At 40.6% G+C, this 19101-nt stretch overlaps 1 protein-coding gene and 1 non-coding gene across 2 annotated transcripts in view; both read right to left on the bottom strand.

Annotated features, from left to right (window-relative positions):
* The window catches only part of Man1a2 (mannosidase alpha class 1A member 2), a 76122-nt gene that overhangs the window by 7998 nt on the left and 49023 nt on the right, over positions 1-19101 (bottom strand). Inside the window, exons 8-11 of the mRNA XM_048351860.1 lie at positions 17445-17538; positions 9458-9573; positions 6896-7115; positions 2084-2256 (exon numbers count right to left, since the gene is read on the bottom strand). Coding sequence (XP_048207817.1) covers positions 2084-2256; positions 6896-7115; positions 9458-9573; positions 17445-17538 — 603 coding nt within the window. The remainder of the gene's footprint in view (positions 1-2083; positions 2257-6895; positions 7116-9457; positions 9574-17444; positions 17539-19101) is intronic.
* Positions 17723-17851, bottom strand: LOC125355807. The gene has a single exon (XR_007211739.1). It is a non-coding gene; the product is annotated as a small nucleolar RNA SNORA38 (small nucleolar RNA).

Genomic DNA, 19101 nt, shown 5'->3' with positions numbered 1-19101 from the left:
GCAAAGAACAGATCACCATCATAAGAACTGTCAGAAGAGTTCTGAGCAAGCAGCAGGGAGGCGGGGCTAAACTTGAAGCCATATAGAGTGCACGCCCTCCTCCCGCTCATTTTCACATATAACCTACTTGAGCCTGACAGCCTGAATATGCAAGTGCTACAGCTAAGGCTGCCAAGGCGATGAAACAGCACTCCCGCACTCTGTGGGGAGAGCCAGCTGATGGCAAATGTATTCAGGTGTGTAGCCTCCTCCTTGGTCTCCATTCTCCATCTTCTCCTTGTGAGATACTGTTTAAACTCAAGTTTAGAATATAACTATCTCCATTCTTGGTCTGCCCAGGTTATGTAGGAAGCTTGCCTGATCTGTAGAATTATTCTACCTTTTTAGTTAAGCACAATGAAAAACAAAACCAGAACAAACTCCACATGCCCACGTCAGGAAAAGGCTCTCAGTAACCTCCATGCACTGAGCACCAACGGGGTCTCCTTGAATCAGGGACCCAGGGATGCCAACAGGGAAATGGCTATGTTTTATTCAAATTGATAAATAGGCAAGTTGCTGCTGAAATTCTTAGCTACCAAAAGGGGTCTCCTTGGAATCACTGGCCCATAAATACCAAGGGACTATGGTCCTTCGGCCTGTGAGTAGCTGTATAGTCTATAAAGCAGACTCTAACTAGTGCCTCAAATCTGAGTCAGTCAAAGCATCATCTCAACAGAGACATGGGGGGAGACTTCAGGAAAAGATTCACCTTATGATATTTCCCAGTGGGTCTACCACACTATGTGCCCCGTGTGATTCAGATATATCTGTATCTTCTTCTAAATACAAACTACTAAAAAGGAGGGGACAGTCATTAAACAGACACATTCTGGGACCTCACCTACTTCTCTTACACAAATTATTGCTTGGTTTATGTAAGCATTAGTAAGCCACAAAAAGAAGAGTGTGTGTGTGTGTGTGTGCGCGCGCGCGCGCACACACGTCCTATTCCTAAACAACAAAACGGGGCAGCCATGATTTAGCACGTAAGGCTGGTCTTGTGATGGCTCCAATGTTGCCACTGTGTAACACTCTTTACATGAACCAGTATATGCACATCCTGCCCTAATATTCATTGTGTGTTGTTTGCACAGTAAATTTACTACCAACACTTACTCACCCGCAAGTCTTTTAGTCATCCTGTCTAGACTGCAGCCTTACATGATTTGAATATGGGTACTTAATCGCAATTAGTACTGTGTATTGTACCCAGTCAATCTCAGGGGATAATCCCCTTCCCTGAAGGAGAAGCTAAATTTTCATAAAACACAAATGATTTTTTCTTTCCCATTGACTGAGAGAGCCAGGGAGTTTTCAGAACATCTAGCATTTTGTTTTTTTCTTTCCCATTGACAGAGAGCCAGGGAGTTTTCAGAATGTCTAGCATTTTAAGCACACTGCTTACTTAGTAACCATTAAAAATGTCCAACCCTGTGCTGCCTGTAATGGCAGCCACGCAGGAGGCAGAGGTTTCATAGTTCAAGGTCAGGATGGGCAAATGCTGCCCTAAAACGAAAGCAAAAGGACTTGGTGCATGGCTTAAGTCGTAGAACACTTGACTAGCAAACATGAGATCCCGAGTTCAATTCCAACTACTGGCAAAAATGAATAAATTTCAATCCCAAACATAGATACATTTTACCTTTTAGTCTAGAAATGTAATAATTTACTGAGTCTTCCTATAGTGACTCACTGAGGAACTAGTAGGCGAAGGGAAGGTCATCTATTGGCCTATGAACAACTTATGTCTTTCCTTCCCAGAGAAGATGAAGCTACTTATAAAGAGACTGCACTGACACTGCCTTTGTCTCTCCTGGTGTGGCAGACCCTTGTGAAAGGCAAGAGTCACTTAATAACAAAGAGAGTGACAATCAGTTTAAAAAAAAAAAAAAAAAGGCACTCCTGGGAGGGAATGGAGTCAATTCTACACTCAGGGAATTCTATACTCAGAGTTTCTTCACCAGAGAAACGTGAAGTGACTCAAAGCAAAGCGTGGGCAGAAAGGCTCGTTAATAGGTAAAGGAGACAGTGGCTTAGTTACCAGCGCAGCTTCCCAGCCCCACTGCCTGTATCGTGGGTCGTGAGTGAATCGCCACAGGTACCAGTAGGTTTCGATCACTTCTGGACGCAGGATGTAATACTTCTCAGCCTGCCTGACAGCCACGGCCTCCACGGCACCATCAAATTTGAAAGACTCAGGACCCAGCTTCAAAGCTGTAGCAGGACAAAAGAAACAAATTAACAAGACACTGGTGTTTATTTTGCTTATTTGCAACAGTTTCTTCCCAGAAAGAATGGGGTCTGTTGGTGTTTGGGTTTTGTCTGCCATCATTTATAAAATGAGTCACTTTAAAAAGATCCGTCTTTGGTCTTCTTATAGGTTTATAAACATTCCTCTCATTCTGACATGAAATAATTCTCAGAAGAACAGACATCAACATACTGGCTAAAACAACTACCACTGAAAGTCCAAGAGTCCTTAGAAACAAATGAACAGCTAGTCCATCTTAGCCAAAATTATGATATACTTTTAGTGTGCAAATTTTTTTCTAAAAAAATTAAGATAAAAGTTCTTTTGGGGCTGGGAATATGGCCTAGTGGCAAGAGAGCTTGCCTCGTATACATGAAGCCCTGGATTTGATTCTCTAGCACCACATATCTAGAAAACGGCCAGAAGAGGCGCTGTGGCTCAAGTGGCAGAGTGCTAGCCTTGAGCAAAAAGGAAGCCAGGGACAGTGCTCAGGCCCTGAGTCCAAGCCCCAGGACTGGCCAAAAAAAAAAAAAGTTCTTTTGCTCTAGCACACACATACAATGAAACATTTTAGGGTTACATCTTGAATTAGATGCAACAGCTGATTATCTGCTTTTAAAAGAAAATTATAATACGTAAGAAATATAAAACTTAAGCCAACTTTAAAAATAATCACTCTTCACTTATAGCCTCTTTATACGCATTCTAAGAATTTCAGCAGGAACTTGCCTATTTGTCAATTTAAATAAAACACAGACATTCTGTGTGCATTTCAATATGATGTATAACTTCTTCGATGACGGATGCTTTTTGACTAGAGAGCCATAGGAAAAGCTTAGGAAGGACCTAGTGTCGTCTGACCAGTTCTACAGCTGCGGGGTTGCCTGTGTGGTGCCCACGAGGAGGTAGGAAGGTGAGGGGATAAGCAGCCTGAGAGCTCTAGCCTGTGGTGGGGTGAGGGCCCCTCTGTACATAGTGCTGCTTGGACACAAGGTCTTCACCACCACCAAACACACCAGTAATGTTCCCCACAAACCCAGTGGAATAGTGCCTGCCATTTGGTAGGATATACTAAGATCACTAAATTTTGAGCTAATAGTGAAGTGCCAGACTTTGAAGTCAGGCCCCATTTTACCACGCGAACCCCACTTTACCACGCGAACCTGAGATAAGCAGGCCCTGTGAGCAGACCCAGGACAAGCCCATTAGGGCCCAGTCGGTCTAGAACTCTCACCGCTGGGAATGCTTAACTCTGACCACCCCTAGAATCAAACCCTGAGCCAATCAGATTTTTACCTGTATCCTAATCTTGCTTGCTTGAACACCTGATTGTTGTAACTTTGTTCTTTGCCTTTATAAGCCCTGTGTAATCACAGCTCGGGGCTCCCTCCTAACCTCCCCTGTGTCGGTAGGTAGGACGAGGCCCGAGTTGCAGCTCGCTTAAATAAAGCCTTGCCTTGCTTTTGCATTTCGGAATGTCTGAGTCTCGGTGGTCTTGGTGGTGGTTTTGCGACTTGGCACAACAATAGTAATTTTAATTCCAAAAATGAATAAAAATGAAATCTCAAGGCATTATTAATTATATTATAAATGTAGCTGAAATAACTATCAAGGAGAAGGACATGGAAATTCTTAAATATGGTGGCCAAAATGTATAACACAGTTGTAAGAAAATAGAGCAGAAGATGAATACCCTGCAGGGAAGCTAACAAAGCTAGGATTGTTCTTCCTAACTAAAGGATCTAAGTCAAAATCGAAGACAAGAAAAAGCTGTGCAAGACTTATAAATACAGAAGACAAATTAGTCATGTTTTAAGGACTGACCATGATAAAGAGAATCACATGTGAAAATAAGCAGACTAAGAATGAGTACAATAATGTCATGATGAAACGTGAGTGCAGAATACGTAATAGGGAGGTCAGATCTGGCCAGTGGCCATCATTAACTGTGGAAGGGCATCAGATTGACTCCAGGTCAGATTAGAGCAGAAGCCAACTCCATCTTCACTAAGATCTCCCCCACCCTATCCAGGGAAGCTCCCCTTCACTGTGATAAGATTGTGTCAACTGCTTGACCACCTGAAGCATGAAAAAGTTCAAGGAATGTTCAAGGTTAAACCCGTGCCCTCCTATGAGTAGGCGTATCCACCTGCATCATGTGAGCCCCGCCAAATCCATGCGTCAATTCTAACTAGAATGATAGGTTGGTTCAAATAGATACTATGAGACAGACTGTAACTCTATTGTCCACCTACGTGTGGCCTAGCATGCTCTGTAAGTGTTGTAGCTTCGTTGGTCACCTGCATGTGGCAAGTTTGGCTGTGATGTTTGCCTTATAACCAGGCTGGAAGGCCACACGTGTAGGTGGTTCCAGCTCCCAGAGTCTGGGCCCTGATCCTGCACACGTGGTTGGCAGTTTCGGCTCCCGAGTCTGGGCTGCGACCAAGGCGGGTGCTGGTCGGTTCACTTTTTGTTCACTTTTTACTTCCCCAATAAATCTGTCTTTTTGTCATCTTGTAGCTGAAGACTGTGTGGTGGACTCTTTGGGGAACCAGGAATCCCCCCCTCCCTTGGGGGGGACCCTGTTTCATTGTAGTGAACCTCCACTCTACTTCAGAATACATAATTTAAGGCAATCCTGTTTACACCTCTGGTGTTCTATGAGTTTCTCAGAGGCAAGCAAAGTCTGCATCTTGCCACACTTTAACCTGTAAGTACCTAGCATAATGAGTCATGTCAACACTCTTAACGCAGTAACTGATTCTAACAACTCTGCCACATAGCATTTTTAGTATGTCTGCTTTATTAAATTCTGTGATTTAGATCTATTTTTTGATTTCTGACCAAAATCAACATAACAAAAACCATAGCAGTCTATAAGTCCTGATTATCTGTCTTGTCTTTGGTTTTACTTCTCTTGGCTACATGGGGGTGGGAGGGAAGGCACTGTTCCTGACATTCATTCATTCATTCATTCATTTATTTTTGCTCAAGACTACTACTTGAGCCACAGTTCCACTCCTGGATTTTTGGTGGTTATAGAGTCTCTCAGACTTTCCTATCCTGGTGGTTTACAACTGCAATCCTCCAACCTCAGCCTCCTGACTAACTAGAATTACAGGATGGGGCCCCGCCTTCTTGGTTACATTTTAAGGGCTTAACTGACACTCCCTATCATCAGCATGGAAACTGAAGTAGAAGTAGCTGCTGTTTGTAACTCAGATCGCGGACTTAATCTGCATTACATACCAAAGGTAACTGTAAAGCAGCACTGTTCTAGTGTTGTTTTGTGTTACATTTTTCAGAACAATGGAATGCTGATTTAGTCAATCACAGACCTGAGGGGTCAATTTCATCCGGATTACAATTCCTTACTATTAAAAACAACAGGACAGACTTATGAACTAGGGCAAATGTTAAACCAATCATATTTGTGTCATCCTATCTAATTAAAACTTAATCCTAAAGAAATAAATTCAGTTATTTCCTTAAACCAACATCTGTACTTCTCAAATGGGTATAAAAATGTCTAGATTTTAAGCTTTTAGGTTACTCGTTATTTCATAGAAAAAAATTCATTTATTTTTATTTATTTATTTTTATGTTTTGAGGGTCCTTGGGGCTTGAACTCAGGACCTGAGTGCTGTCCCTGAGCTTCTTTTGCTCAAGGCAAGAGCTCTACCACTTGAGCCACAGTGTTACTTCCGGTTTCTTCTTGCTTGAGCTGGCTCTGAACCATGATCCTCAGATTTCAGCCTCCTAAGCATCTGGCTAAGAAAATGCATTTTTAGAGCCAGAGAAAGTCATGGGCATCCAGCCCAGTGTTGTCAACTCTCTTCCACTTTTGTGCTGCTAAGAGCACTTTCAGGCACTGTTTAGAAACTCAGTTGCCCTCTGTGTAGTTCTGATAACAAGCTGTACTGAGTGCCTGGCTAAGAGTATATGCAAACAGATGCTTCAAACATCCTACCAACCACTAGGAATCATCTCACTTTCCAGATGCAGTTTTGAAGATCAGAAAACATTGCATTCTTCCCCAAAGTAGAATCTGAGAGAGTTTCTAATCAAAAGCACTAACAATTGGAAAACTTATTAGTGAACTGAGTAAATGATAAACTATCAGCTGGATACCAACTATATGTTCAAGATAACTGCCATCCATATTTTATTATTCTTATTTTCTCAATCATGTAGGGAAGGAAGTATGACCTAAATCAGTCAGTTTGTGTTCTTTTGAAGAAGCCATTTTACAGAAGCTGAAATGAATGACAAAAATGGGTCCTTATTAAATGAAAATATTAAGGTGTTATTAATACAATACTACAGTAGTGCTGACTTTTACATCCCCCAAACATACTTCTTGTCTTTAAATAATTACTTTAGAATTATAAGAGAAAAAATACCATATTCAGAATTTTAAAAAAATTATATAAGGAAAAAATACATTCCCAGAATTAAAATTAAAGTTCCTAAGAAAACGACTTACTGTGCTAATTAATGTCAAATATTTTGAAGTGAACAGTATTTCTAACTCTTGAGCCTGTTTATTTCATTTAGAGGGTATTTTATAGATTAAGTAATTAGCTTTAGGAATATTCTTACCAGTCCTGTCATATGATTCATGACAAGTTCGGGCAATTTCTGCCCCTAGCTCTAGGTAATGGCCAGCTTTGTCTTTTCTGGAACCATCTGCACCTAGAGCAAACATGCCGCCAGCAAAGCAGGCCAAGTGACCCATCTTCTTTTCCAAGTGCCCGTTCTTCCACTCGCCAATGAAGACTAGCCCGCCTCGGGACTTCTTGATAAGGTGTTTTTCTATAGCCTGAGAAAAAGAAAGATTCAGAATCTTAGGAGCAAATGGCTAGGGTCTAAATGTCTATTTTCTGGCCATCAAAAATGCTGGTAGCATGATATTCTTTCACAAACTGGGAAAATAATCTACAGCAAGTTTTAGAACAGTGATTGATATTGCATATAACCTGGGACAGATACCCAGCTCACTAGCACAAGACAAAGAGAGAAAGGAGAAACTAGGCTTAGGGAGTGACTTTCTATGTAACATCACTACTGTAGCCAGTGTATTCCTGAGCTAAATGAAAGGTGTCAAAATCATGGTGAGAAAATCATGATATCATGACAAAAAGTTACAACCTAAAAGGCTTTGACTATTTGTTTTAGTGAAAACTGAAATAGCCAAGTTCACAAGCAAACCGAAATGTTCTTCATTTTTCATGGAGCTAGATCATTTGACCCCATTAGGTCAGCCCCTGGCACACATTACAAAGCTTTCAAAACTTGTGGGAAAATTAAAAACTAACCCTTAACTCCCAGCCCCTTACTTCTCAAACCCAAGCATTGATTCTAGGTATGGTACACAGATGACAGGTCCCATCCCCGATGGCTCAACCCTCTGCACATGTCCGTTTTACTAAGATGTGGGGATGACAAGGGAAACGTTTTCTATAAGCTGAATATAACGAACAGTAGAGTATAACCATTGTAACACATTGGGAAAATGAGATTTTTAAGAGCTTTGCTTCTTTGGACCATGCTCTCAGACTCTGCTGAAAGGGCAATTGATGAATTCCCTACTCTCCTAAGTATTTCTTTGGAAGACTGTAAGAAACTGTACTAGTTCAGTTCTCTTTGGAGAGAATTACTGGGTATGATTAGGCCTAATTACACTATTTCTTCATGACAATAACCAGGAGCACATGTTTCAAGAGTAAATCCACGTTATTTATTGTGGGCTGTTATCAAACTTCATCAGCCCTGTATTCTCTGTAGTGGCAGGACCACGGAGATCTCCTTATGCTGCATGAGATGCTCACTGAATGACACATTTCTTTACCTGTTTCCCTTACCATGATGTCTAGCACACCTAACAAGCACAGGACATACCTTTGCCTTGGGTTTTTTTTTGGTCTTTTCTAGTTTTGTGTTAGTTTTTTTCTGGAGCTGGGGACTGAACCTGGGGCCTCGCACCACGGAGATCTCCTTATGCTGCATGAGATGCTCACTGAATGACACATTTCTTTACCTGTTTCCCTTACCATGATGTCTAGCACACCTAACAAGCACAGGACATACCTTTGCCTTGGGTTTTTTTTTGGTCTTTTCTAGTTTTGTGTTAGTTTTTTTCTGGAGCTGGGGACTGAACCTGGGGCCTCGCGTTTGCCAGGCAGGCGCTCTTCCGCTGAGCCAGACCCCCAGCCCTAACAAGCACAGGACAAAAGTTTCCATCTTATGGACTTTACAACCACCATATTCTGTATACAAGGTACTCCTTAAATGCTTAAGTACTGGTTATAAGTGTTTTCATTACATTTTTTGTCATTCTTGTTCATTATAACATATCTTACTAGGTTATAATTAACCTATAATTAACCTGTCCTTAGGATCTTACTAGTATAAAAGTACAAACATAGGCAAAGATGGGGCTTTTTATTACTAGCTTTCTTTTGGACTCAGAATAATTATATATGATATTACATATGACATATACAATGCTATATATGATAATATTATTACTCTTGGCTGATCCAGGAAGATCCCAAGTTAGAGGCTGGCTTGGGCTCTGTAGTGAGACCCTGTCTCAACCCTCCCACCACTAGCAGAAAGAAGTTGCACAGATCTTCACTAACATTTACAGTACTGATATTGACAGTTCTGGTATGACCGTGCACCGGCTGAACCTGTAACAATATTGTTCTTGAAGTCACATGAAGATGAACTACTGCCACACAGCAATGAGGACAGACCCGAAACTAGACTGTTCAGTTCTGGCTGGCCTTCAGTGTGTTATGTGAGAAATGGTGAGAATGACTACACCAAAGGGTTAGAATAATCCTTGCACATAAAAGGCATTGTCAAGTGTGTTGCCATTATGGCAGCATTTACCCAAGATGCTCTCCAAGTGCGGATTCAGTAGGTGTTTGGAAAAAGAAAGGTTGATGGAAAAGCACAAAGTCACTAGATATTCCCATCTCTACGGACACTAAATAAAAGTAGTGAAATTTTCAACAATACAGTATCCTAAATTCTTCAACGAGTTCCTTAGCATGTCACAAAGACAAGGCACAATAAGGATTTTCCATTCAAACCCTCGAGCACTGTGTGGCGCACTCTGTGAGCATCATGCACGCACTGCGTTAGGCCACCTACCTCCACAGCATCATCGTACATCTTCCGGGCCTCGTGATCTGTCTTATCGGACATCAGCCATGCCTTCAGCAAGTACTCATAGAAACTGTCCCCCAGGCCACCCACAGACGTGTGGTCTATAACAAGGGAGAGGAGAAGTCAATCTGGCAGGAAAATGTGCAAGCGGACTTTATCTCCAATTAACCACCCTCCAAAAAGCAACCTCAGTCCCAACCTTAAGATACCACAAAAGCCAAAACAACTTAACCCAAATGAAAAATACATAATAAAGTTTGAGACAGGGGCTGGGAGTATGGCCTAGTGGCAAGAGTGCTTGCCTCCTACACATGAAGCTCTCAGTTCGATTCCCCAGCACCACATATATGGAAAATGGCCAGAGGGGGTGCTGTGGCTCAAGTGGCAGAGTGCTAGCCTTGAGCAAAAAGAAGCCAGGAACAGTGCTCAGGCCCTGAGTCCAAGGCCCAGGACGGGCCAAAAATATAAATAAATAAATAAATAAATAAATAAATAAATAAATAAATAAATAAAAAATAAAGTTTGAGACAAAAGACAAAATCTGTAGGGACAAAAAGGACATTAAGGGAGTATTAAAAACAACTTTGTGGGCTGGGGATATAGCCTAGTGGCAAGAGTGCCTGCCTCGGATACACGAGGCCCTAGGTTCGATTCCCCAGCACCACATATACAGAAAACGGCCAGAAGCGGCGCTGTGGCTCAAGTGGCAGAGTGCTAGCCTTGAGCGGGAAGAAGCCAGGGACAGTGCTTAGGCCCTGAGTCCAAGGCCCAGGACTGGCCAAAAAAAAAAACAACTTTGTGCCAGAAAGTTATGGTATTTGGTAAAGTGAACAAATTATTGGAAAGACAGAAATGACCAAAATACACTCAAGAAGGAACAGATAAAACTGAATAACCTTTCTCTATCAGAAAAAAATGAATTAAAAAGTATGTATATATGTATATATACACATACAGCACTCTTTAAAATTTAGGAAAGCTACAGAGTAATATGTCAGTGAACAAAATGAAGTCTCAAAAAACATTATTTAGGGCTGGGGATATGGCCTAGTGGCAAGAGTGCTTGCCTCATATACATGAAGCCCTGGGTTCGATCCCCCAGCACCATATATATAGAAAACAGCCAGAAGTGGTGCTGTGGCTCAAGTGGCAGAGTGTTAGCCTTGAGCAAAAGGAAGCCAGGGACAGTGCTCAGGCCCTGAGTCCAAGGCTCAGGACTGGCAAAAAAAAAAACCATTTACCCTAGGAATACAGGGTAGATATATTATTCAAAATCAATCAAAGTAGCCCACTATATTAACACACAGGAAAAAATAGGATAAGAAAAACAAATTGGCAAAATCTGACTATCATTCTGATTTAGAAAACAGAAACAAAAAAAAATAACCTCTCATCAACCCTAGCAAGTTCCTTCAATGTGACAACAGGAGATAGATGGATTGATACACCATAGATTGGGGGAGTGGGGGGAGCAGGGAATGAGGGCAAGAGGAAAGGAGGGACAGAAAGAGGGAGGGGGGAAGAAAGGGGGAAGAAAGAGGGGAAGGAAAACAAAGCCTATAGCCAGCATCATCCTTGATGATAAAGGACAGGATGCTATCTCTCTAACATCAGGAACAAGACAAAAACATTCACCATCACTTTTCTTAAGCATTAAGTTCTAGAAAGTGCAATTAGGCATAAAAATTAAACAAACAGCTGGGCCTGGTGACTCACACCTATAATCCTAGCTACTCAGGAGGCTAATATCTGAGGATTGAGGTTCAAAACCAGCCCAGGCAAGAAAGTCTCTGAGACTCTTATTTCCAATTAATGACCAAAAAAACCAGAAGTGGATCTGTGGCCCAAAGAGGTAGAGTGCCCAGCTATGAGGGAAAAAAAAAAAAAGCTCAGGGGCAGCACCTGGGCCCTGAGCTCATGCCCTACAATCAACAACAATAACAGCAGTCCGATGGGAAATTAAAAACTAAAATTGTCTTTTATTTGCAGCAAATATGATCTACATAGAAAATTCAAATGGCATTTACAAGTTACTAGAATTATTTGAGTAGAACAACTTACATATATACAAGATTAATGTATTAAAATCAACTAATTATTCTATATTAGCAACAGCCATAAAAGACAAAGAAAAATATAGTCTGTAATAGCATAAAACGTGACATATTTACAGATAAATCTGATAAAATGTGAAAAATCTATACCCTGCACGTTGTAAATTATTTCTGAGAAATTATAAAGAAAAACCTAAATAAATGTAGAGGTAGAAATATTTCGTGGATTGTAAAACTTGCTAGTTGCTAGTAGTAAGAAGTCCAATTCCCCAATATTAGTCCATTGATCCAATGCAACCATAATGGAAGTCCCAGCAGACTATTCTGGAAGACAATTCTGAGTTAATATGGAAGGGCTGGGGACATGGCTTATGGTAGAGTGCTTGACCATGAGACCCAAGGTTAGATCCTCAGCAACACAAACAAAAAAGAATTAAAAAAAAGAAAAAAAATAATCAGATGGAAATGCGAAGAACCTGAGCAGCAAAAATAATTTTGACAAAGAACAAAAAAATTACAGAGCTAACACTACTGATTCCAAGACTTATAAAAAGATACTAATCAAAACATGAGGGTAGCCAGGCACTAGTGGCTCACACCTGTAATCCTAGCTACATAGAAGGTTGAGATCTGAGGATCACTGTTCAAAGCTAGCCCAGGTAGAAGAATCTGTGAGACTCTTATCTCCAGTTAACCAACAAAAATCTCAAAGTGGAGCTGCGGCTCAAAGTAGTAGAGCCTTAGCTTGAAGCAAAAAGAGCTCAGGGATAGAGCCCAGGCCCTGAGTTCAAGCTCTGTGACTGACAACAAAACAAAACAAATCATGATGGTATTTTACACAGACCAATAGGATAAAACAGAGTTCAAAACCAAACTCATACCTAAGTGGACAACTGATTTTTTTTTTTAAGGTAGGGTCTCACAGGCTGGCCTTTTGAGTGTTAGGATTGCAAGCATGCACCACCATACCCAGCTTAGATAACTAATTTTCAACAAAATAGGAAGGAAATACAATGGAGGAGGTGACTACCTTTTAACAAATTGTACTGAAATAATTGGATATCCATATACATATAAATATTGATCCCTGTAAGAAATCCACTCAAAATGGATGACAGACCTGAATATAAAATGTACTTAAGAAATTTTAGAAAAACAGAAAGACATCTTCATGATCATAAATTAGACAAAGATTTCCCAGAGGCAACACCAAAAAACCTAAAAAAACCTCAAGACCTCATGCTCTCATTGGCTTTTTCCACTCTACTGAGTCTCAGCTCCCACTTTGAGCCATGCCAGTCCAGGGTTTTGACACTCAGAAACGATACTGCAATAGGGAACATTCCAAAACACACATGGTTTGCATGACCTATCCCAGAAGCCTTGCAGGTAGTTAGAAAAATTTCTAACAGAAGCTATTTCTTGAAGTGGTCCTACAGGAAATTCTAGGATAAAAGCTAATGTGAAACATTTTTGAACACAGTAGCTCACAAATATGACTCAATCATCCTATTAAATAACTTCAATTAGGCGAGGAAGCAGAAGCGTAGAGAAGTTTAATAATAACCTATTTAAATTATTAAGCAGGAAAGCCAGGATTGGTCTCATAATTCCAAATAGTATACCCCATTTTTACTTTTTCCACACTTCTAAATCTAGGGCTATAAAATTTAATGAGTCAGTAATGACTGACTTCCTATATTTTTTCATATTAATCACTAAAAACAACAAAACTCAAGATGTGCTTTTAAATTTAGGTTCCTTACTATATTCCTTTCTATTGTTGCCAAGTCCTTTTCCTAAAGGTAATTACCAGTAATTATACATGGTGATTGCTATGTGCACATCAGACATTATCATTACTCTAATTATAATACAGTTAGCCAAAGCTGGATTGTTGAATTTTGGTTCAATTAAATGTTTGTTTTGCAGGCTATTTATAGATGTGACAGATGTATACTGCTCAAAGATAATAATGGAATATGATATACTTTTCAGAGGCTGATATAAAACAGAAACACCATGAGAAAGAACACATTGTACACTTCAGTAAGGACTGCAGCTGCCGAAGGGATGTGAGGGCAGCTCCGTGGGGTTTCAAAGACCTTTGCCAAAACAACCAGTCAACGGCTCTTTCTGAAGCATTCTCCAAATTACTAACTGCTGGCAGGAATGTCTTACAAAGTCGCTTGAATTTACTTTTTGTGGGAAAACAGTGAAGATCAAGCTACCTGTTTTCATTGGGCTTTTTACTGTGGAAATGGACATAATATAAAAGTTGCCATTTTCATGCTTTTAAGTGTATCTTTGGTGACATCAATCAATCATGTGACACTACAACCACAGCCATTGCCAATCAACAGAAACTAGGTGTTCCCCTCCATTCCTTTCTTACCAGCTACCTCCACGAATCTGACCCCTCTATAGATATCTGACAAACAGAATCATGAAGCCATCCTCTCAGCTGGCTCTGTTCACTCGGGATAACAATTTCAGGTTCACCCATAGTGGACCACGTGTCAGAACTTGGTTATTACTCTTTTGAGCTGGCTAAGACTCCACTGAACACTGGCATCACATTCTATTTATTCATTCCCTGTTGGGCATGTGGGCCATTCCCATTTCCTGCTGCTGCACAAAATGTCAAATGCTAGGTACTGACAGAAAACAGAGATTGATTTAGCTTCTAGTTTTGGAGGTTTGGGATTAGGAGCCTCTGCTCTGCACGTGTGAAGAGCTAATGTCTATACCACAGCATGGCAGAGAAACAGAGCGGGAAAGGGGGCTACAAGCAGGAGCCAAGGAGTGGAGGTGCCTGGCATTACAAGCCACTCTCTTAAGATCTAGCCCATTCTGCGAAAGCAGCTCCTGGGGGCAGCACCCGATGACCTGCTTACCTAAGGCTAGTCCCTAACCCCTGAATGGTCTCACCGCTCCATAACATGACACTCAGACCTGGGCCTCTGGCACAGGGACTCCACATTCAAACCCTAGCTGGTTATTTTCTCCTCCTGCTCACCCTAAGTGAAGTTGCTGTGGATACCACATACAGTATCTTAGGTTCCTGTTCCAAATCTTTTGGGTGTATGTGTAGGAGTTGATTGCTGTTCATATGCAATTGTCTGTTTAACTTTTAGAGGAACTGCCAAGTTTTCACAGAGACTGCAGCATGTCACATCCCACCACGGAAAAAGATGGGTCCAATTTCACTGCAGCTTGGCCAATATTTATTTTCTGTCCTTGGATTTTTATTTTTTTTTTTTACAGGCCCAGGAGCTTGATCTAAGGGTCTGTTGCTATGTCTAAGCTCTTTTTACACTCAAGGCTAGCTCTACCATTTGAGCCACAGCTCTACTTCCAGGTTTTTTGATGTTTAATTGGAATTTCAGACTTTCCTACCCAGGCTGGCTTTGAACTGTGATCTTCAGATCTCAGCCTCCTAAGGAGCTAGGATATCAGGAGTGAGCCACCACTGCCCCACTGGCCTTTGGATTTTTAGCCATTTGTATCTATGAAGTGGTATCTGGTGGTGACAGTAAGCTTCTGTGTGTATGTGTGGTGTGTGTGTGTGTGTGTGTGTATGTGGTGTGTGTGTGTGTGTGTGTGTGTGTGTGTGTGTGTGTGTCAGCACTTGAACTTGGGGCCTCAAACTCTTCCTTAGCTTTTTGCTCAAGGTTGTTGCTCTACCACTTAAGCCACATCTTCACTTCTGGCATTGGAGGTAAGAGTCTCATGACTTAACTGTCCTGGCTGGCTTGGAGCAGTGATCCTTAGATCTCAGCTTTTTCAGTACCTCTGATTTCAGACATGAGCCAGTAGTGCCCAGCTGGGACTGGCTTTCAATTGTTAGGAGATACAAGAGGCTAACCCTTGAATATAGCAACACGGACACCCTTTCCTTCTTTTCTACTCTAGGGAACACACTTAGAAAAGGCTGTTCTGATTATCTGCCTTGCCAAATTTAGAATTTTAAGTTTTTAATCTTAAAACATTCAAATAGTTTTGATATGAACTCTATCTTGGCAAATGTTACAAGAGGAACTAAGCATAATTTTGCCTCTGATGTTAGAATATTTCCAAATCTTAATACAACTCTAAGGAGTAAAAATCTGCAATACAGTCATCTAAATGACCAAGTAGTCATTAATCCAGTTTTTCTCACATGGAAAAAGAAAATTTTAAAAAATAATTTAGCAATGCAATTCTCAGGGTTCTCAGAAAGTATCATTTCTATTCAGTTGAGTTTATCAGACCTTACATTTTCTGCAAATTAAAGAGAACAGTGAGCTGCATGCAAAGAATCTCAAGGGAAGAAAAATACACGAGACGAATCCAAAGGTGGTGTCGCGACTATGACAGATACAACTGCACACTCGGATCGGCCAGGCTGCCCCTTCCTGAAAAGCGGCCTGGAAGCGACACCACAGCAAGGGTCTCCCCTTGGTACTAATGCAGGGGGACTTCCTCACTGGCCGATTTAAGTGTTTTCAATATACCAAATTGAAGGATCATAACTTTTGTTTTTTATATACTACTTCATCATGCTCCCGTTAATCTCAAAAATGACCCAAACATGTTTTATTAGAGGCAGAGTTGTAATGTATTTGTATTAGTTTGTCTACTTTCAAAAGAAAATAGCACTGATATAACACTTAATTACTAAAATTCTGGACCACTGTATTTCTTTATGAGCATTCATTATTTTCTTTTGGGGGGCCAGTAGTGGGGCCTGGGTGCTGTCCCTGGCTTCTTTTTGCTCAAGGCTAGCACTCTACCACTGGAGCCACAGCACCACTTCTGGCTTTTTTTTTTTTTTCCTGTTTATGTTTATTGAGGAATCAAACCCAGACCCAGGGCTTCATGCATGCTAGGCAAGCACTCTACCACTAACCCACATTAGCTCTCATTATTTATTCTTTTTTTTTTTTTTTTTTTTGGCCAGTCCTGGGCCTTGGACTCAGGGCCTGAGCACTGTCCCTGGCTTCTTCCTGCTCAAGGCTAGCACTCTGCCACTTGAGCCACAGGGCCGCTTCTGGCCGTTTTCTGTATATGTGGTGCTGGGGAATCGAACCTAGGGCCTCGTGTATCCGAGGCAGGCACTCTTGCCACTAGGCTATATCCCCAGCCCCTCTCATTATTTATTTAAAGAAAAAAAACACCTTAATAAAAAAATAAAAAGAAAACAAGATTCATAATGGTCCTGCTAGCCTGGGGACTCCCTAAATTCAGATCATACCCTCTATATTCTTTTTCCATCTCTAGTCTCAAGCAAGAACTGGGAACACAGCCTGGTATATAAAGAGAGAGCAGGGCATTTTCTGTTGAAAGGAATAAGCAGATATAGTTTGCAGAGTGTAAACACCTATTCTTTTTAATTTGGGGGGGTAGGGTGGGGGGGTGTATGTGTATCAGTAATGCGGCTTGGATTTAGGACCTTGATGCTGCCCCTTAGCTTTTTTGCTGAAGGCTAGCACTCCCACTTGAGGTACACCCCCACTTTCAGATTTTTGCTGTGGCTAGTAGGAGATAGGTCTTTTGGCTTTGTCTGTCTGCTGAACAAGGATCCTCAGATCTCAGCCTCCTGAGCAGCTAGGATTACAGGAATGAGCGACTGGTGCTTGGCCAACTGTCCCATTTCAATTCAGTCAAAAGATTCCTCATATTACTTATCCCAAGTAGTATTCTTATTTCCATGAAGATATTAATTAGAACACCCCTTAGACTGACATACTTTCACCAGTCAGTGTTACTATCTCCATTTTACAAGTAGAAAAGCTGAACCTAGGAAAGATTAGATTTGCCAAAGGTAATGGCACAGGCAGAGCACAGGAGTAGACCTGTGGCAAGAGTTTCTAACACCTCAAATAATCTTTCAAATAATCTTTAAACAAGGCATAGATTGTACTAGAAATACTTACACTGACCCCAGCGCCCTGTTCTTGGGTTTAAATAATTTGGATAAAGACCATTTGGACGGTCCATTTTCTGAAGTAATTTCCGAATATGCATGACCTAAACAAAATAAAGAATGCAATTAATAAAACAAATGTCATAAAAACTTGACACTAGCCTAAGCTTTTCTCCTCTTTTACTTAAGAACTACTACATCTACTTCTACCTTTTTGTGGGTGGTGGTCAGGAAAGGTTTCTAATTCTTAAATGGTTCCTTATTTTTAAATTTTATTGATTTATTTTTCTATGTAGTATGGTTGATCTGGAGCCTGCAAAGAGCAAGCTGGCCTTAGATTGCTCCAAATTCACATTTCTTTGCCTCCAATTCTTAAATGTAAATGACAGGGAACAAATGACACGCTTTGTAGGAGGACTGGGTCTATATTTTTATAAGATGATATATGATTGGAATTTTTAAATCAAACAAGAAAAGTAAAACAAAGAAAAGAAACTCTGATAGAAAACGTGTTAACTCTATACATCCTCCTATCCAGAAACAGCCATCAGAAACATTAGTGAGAAATATTATTCCAAGTATAATCAATATATATTTATGAACATATATAATAAATTCAAATATGAGAACAGAAATAATTTCAATACCAGAGATAATTTCATAGAAATGTAACCATAACATTTCTATTAGAGGTATAAATTTGAAAAAGTTAAATTTGAATTTAGTGAAACTCAACTAAAACCAAACTGTGGGACTTTAAATATTGCCCCTTTGACACATATGTCTAAATTCCACAGGTGCTCTGGAGGGCAGGGGGGGAGAGAACATGGTGAGGCATGCTAGGCGGCTGGAGATATTCTGGTTTTTGGGCTTGTGACTGTGACAACCTAGAGGTTAGACTTGACAAGAGCTCTGGGGTGGGGGGTGGGAAGCATGACAACAAAGGTGCTCTAGCCCTTGTTCTTATTTGTTGGAGAACAGTATGTTTGTATCTAAAGTGTTCTACGTAGGGAATACATCCATTTTCTCTGTACATGAGATGGACAACCTACCTAGCACAAATGACTTGGCATTTGGCTAGTACTTCCCTTCCCATACTTGGCTGCCACACGCTAATCCTTTCCCACAGCTTCTTACCACTGCTAACCTGGCTAGGGTTTATTATTGTGCAGAGGTAGCAAAGGGATACCTTCCCCCCACCCATCTACCCACCCCCCTGCAGCTGTTCTTGCATATTGGAAACCAGTATTATCTATAACCATCTCAATGGTAATAATTCCACAAACTAACTTTACACTGCTATGAAGGATGTTATACAAGATGAATATAATTACAACTTTTTTTCATTTGAAAGTTATGTATAATACTGAATTCTCATGTTATTTTGTTTCTTTTTCTTTCTTACTTTAGAATTTCTTTACCTTTATTACCTTTGCTAGATTTTGTTGTCTAAGACTCTTTTACATTTTGAACCTGAATTCCATATAACTTTTCATTACGTATGGTTAGCTGTCTCTGAGCACTTATATCTTTGTTCATAGCTTGTTCTTCAGAGATGAGGGCTTACCTTCTTTCTTATGGAGATTTGCAATTGCTATTTTCTAGTAAGTACTTCTGGTCATTATTTATTGCTTATGTTCCTTCCCTCCTTTGTTCTGGTAAGTCTT

Source organism: Perognathus longimembris, chromosome 7 (genome assembly GCF_023159225.1).
Source record: "Perognathus longimembris pacificus isolate PPM17 chromosome 7, ASM2315922v1, whole genome shotgun sequence".
Lineage (NCBI taxonomy): Eukaryota > Metazoa > Chordata > Mammalia > Rodentia > Heteromyidae > Perognathus > Perognathus longimembris.
This window is presented reverse-complemented; position numbering and strand designations above follow the sequence as displayed.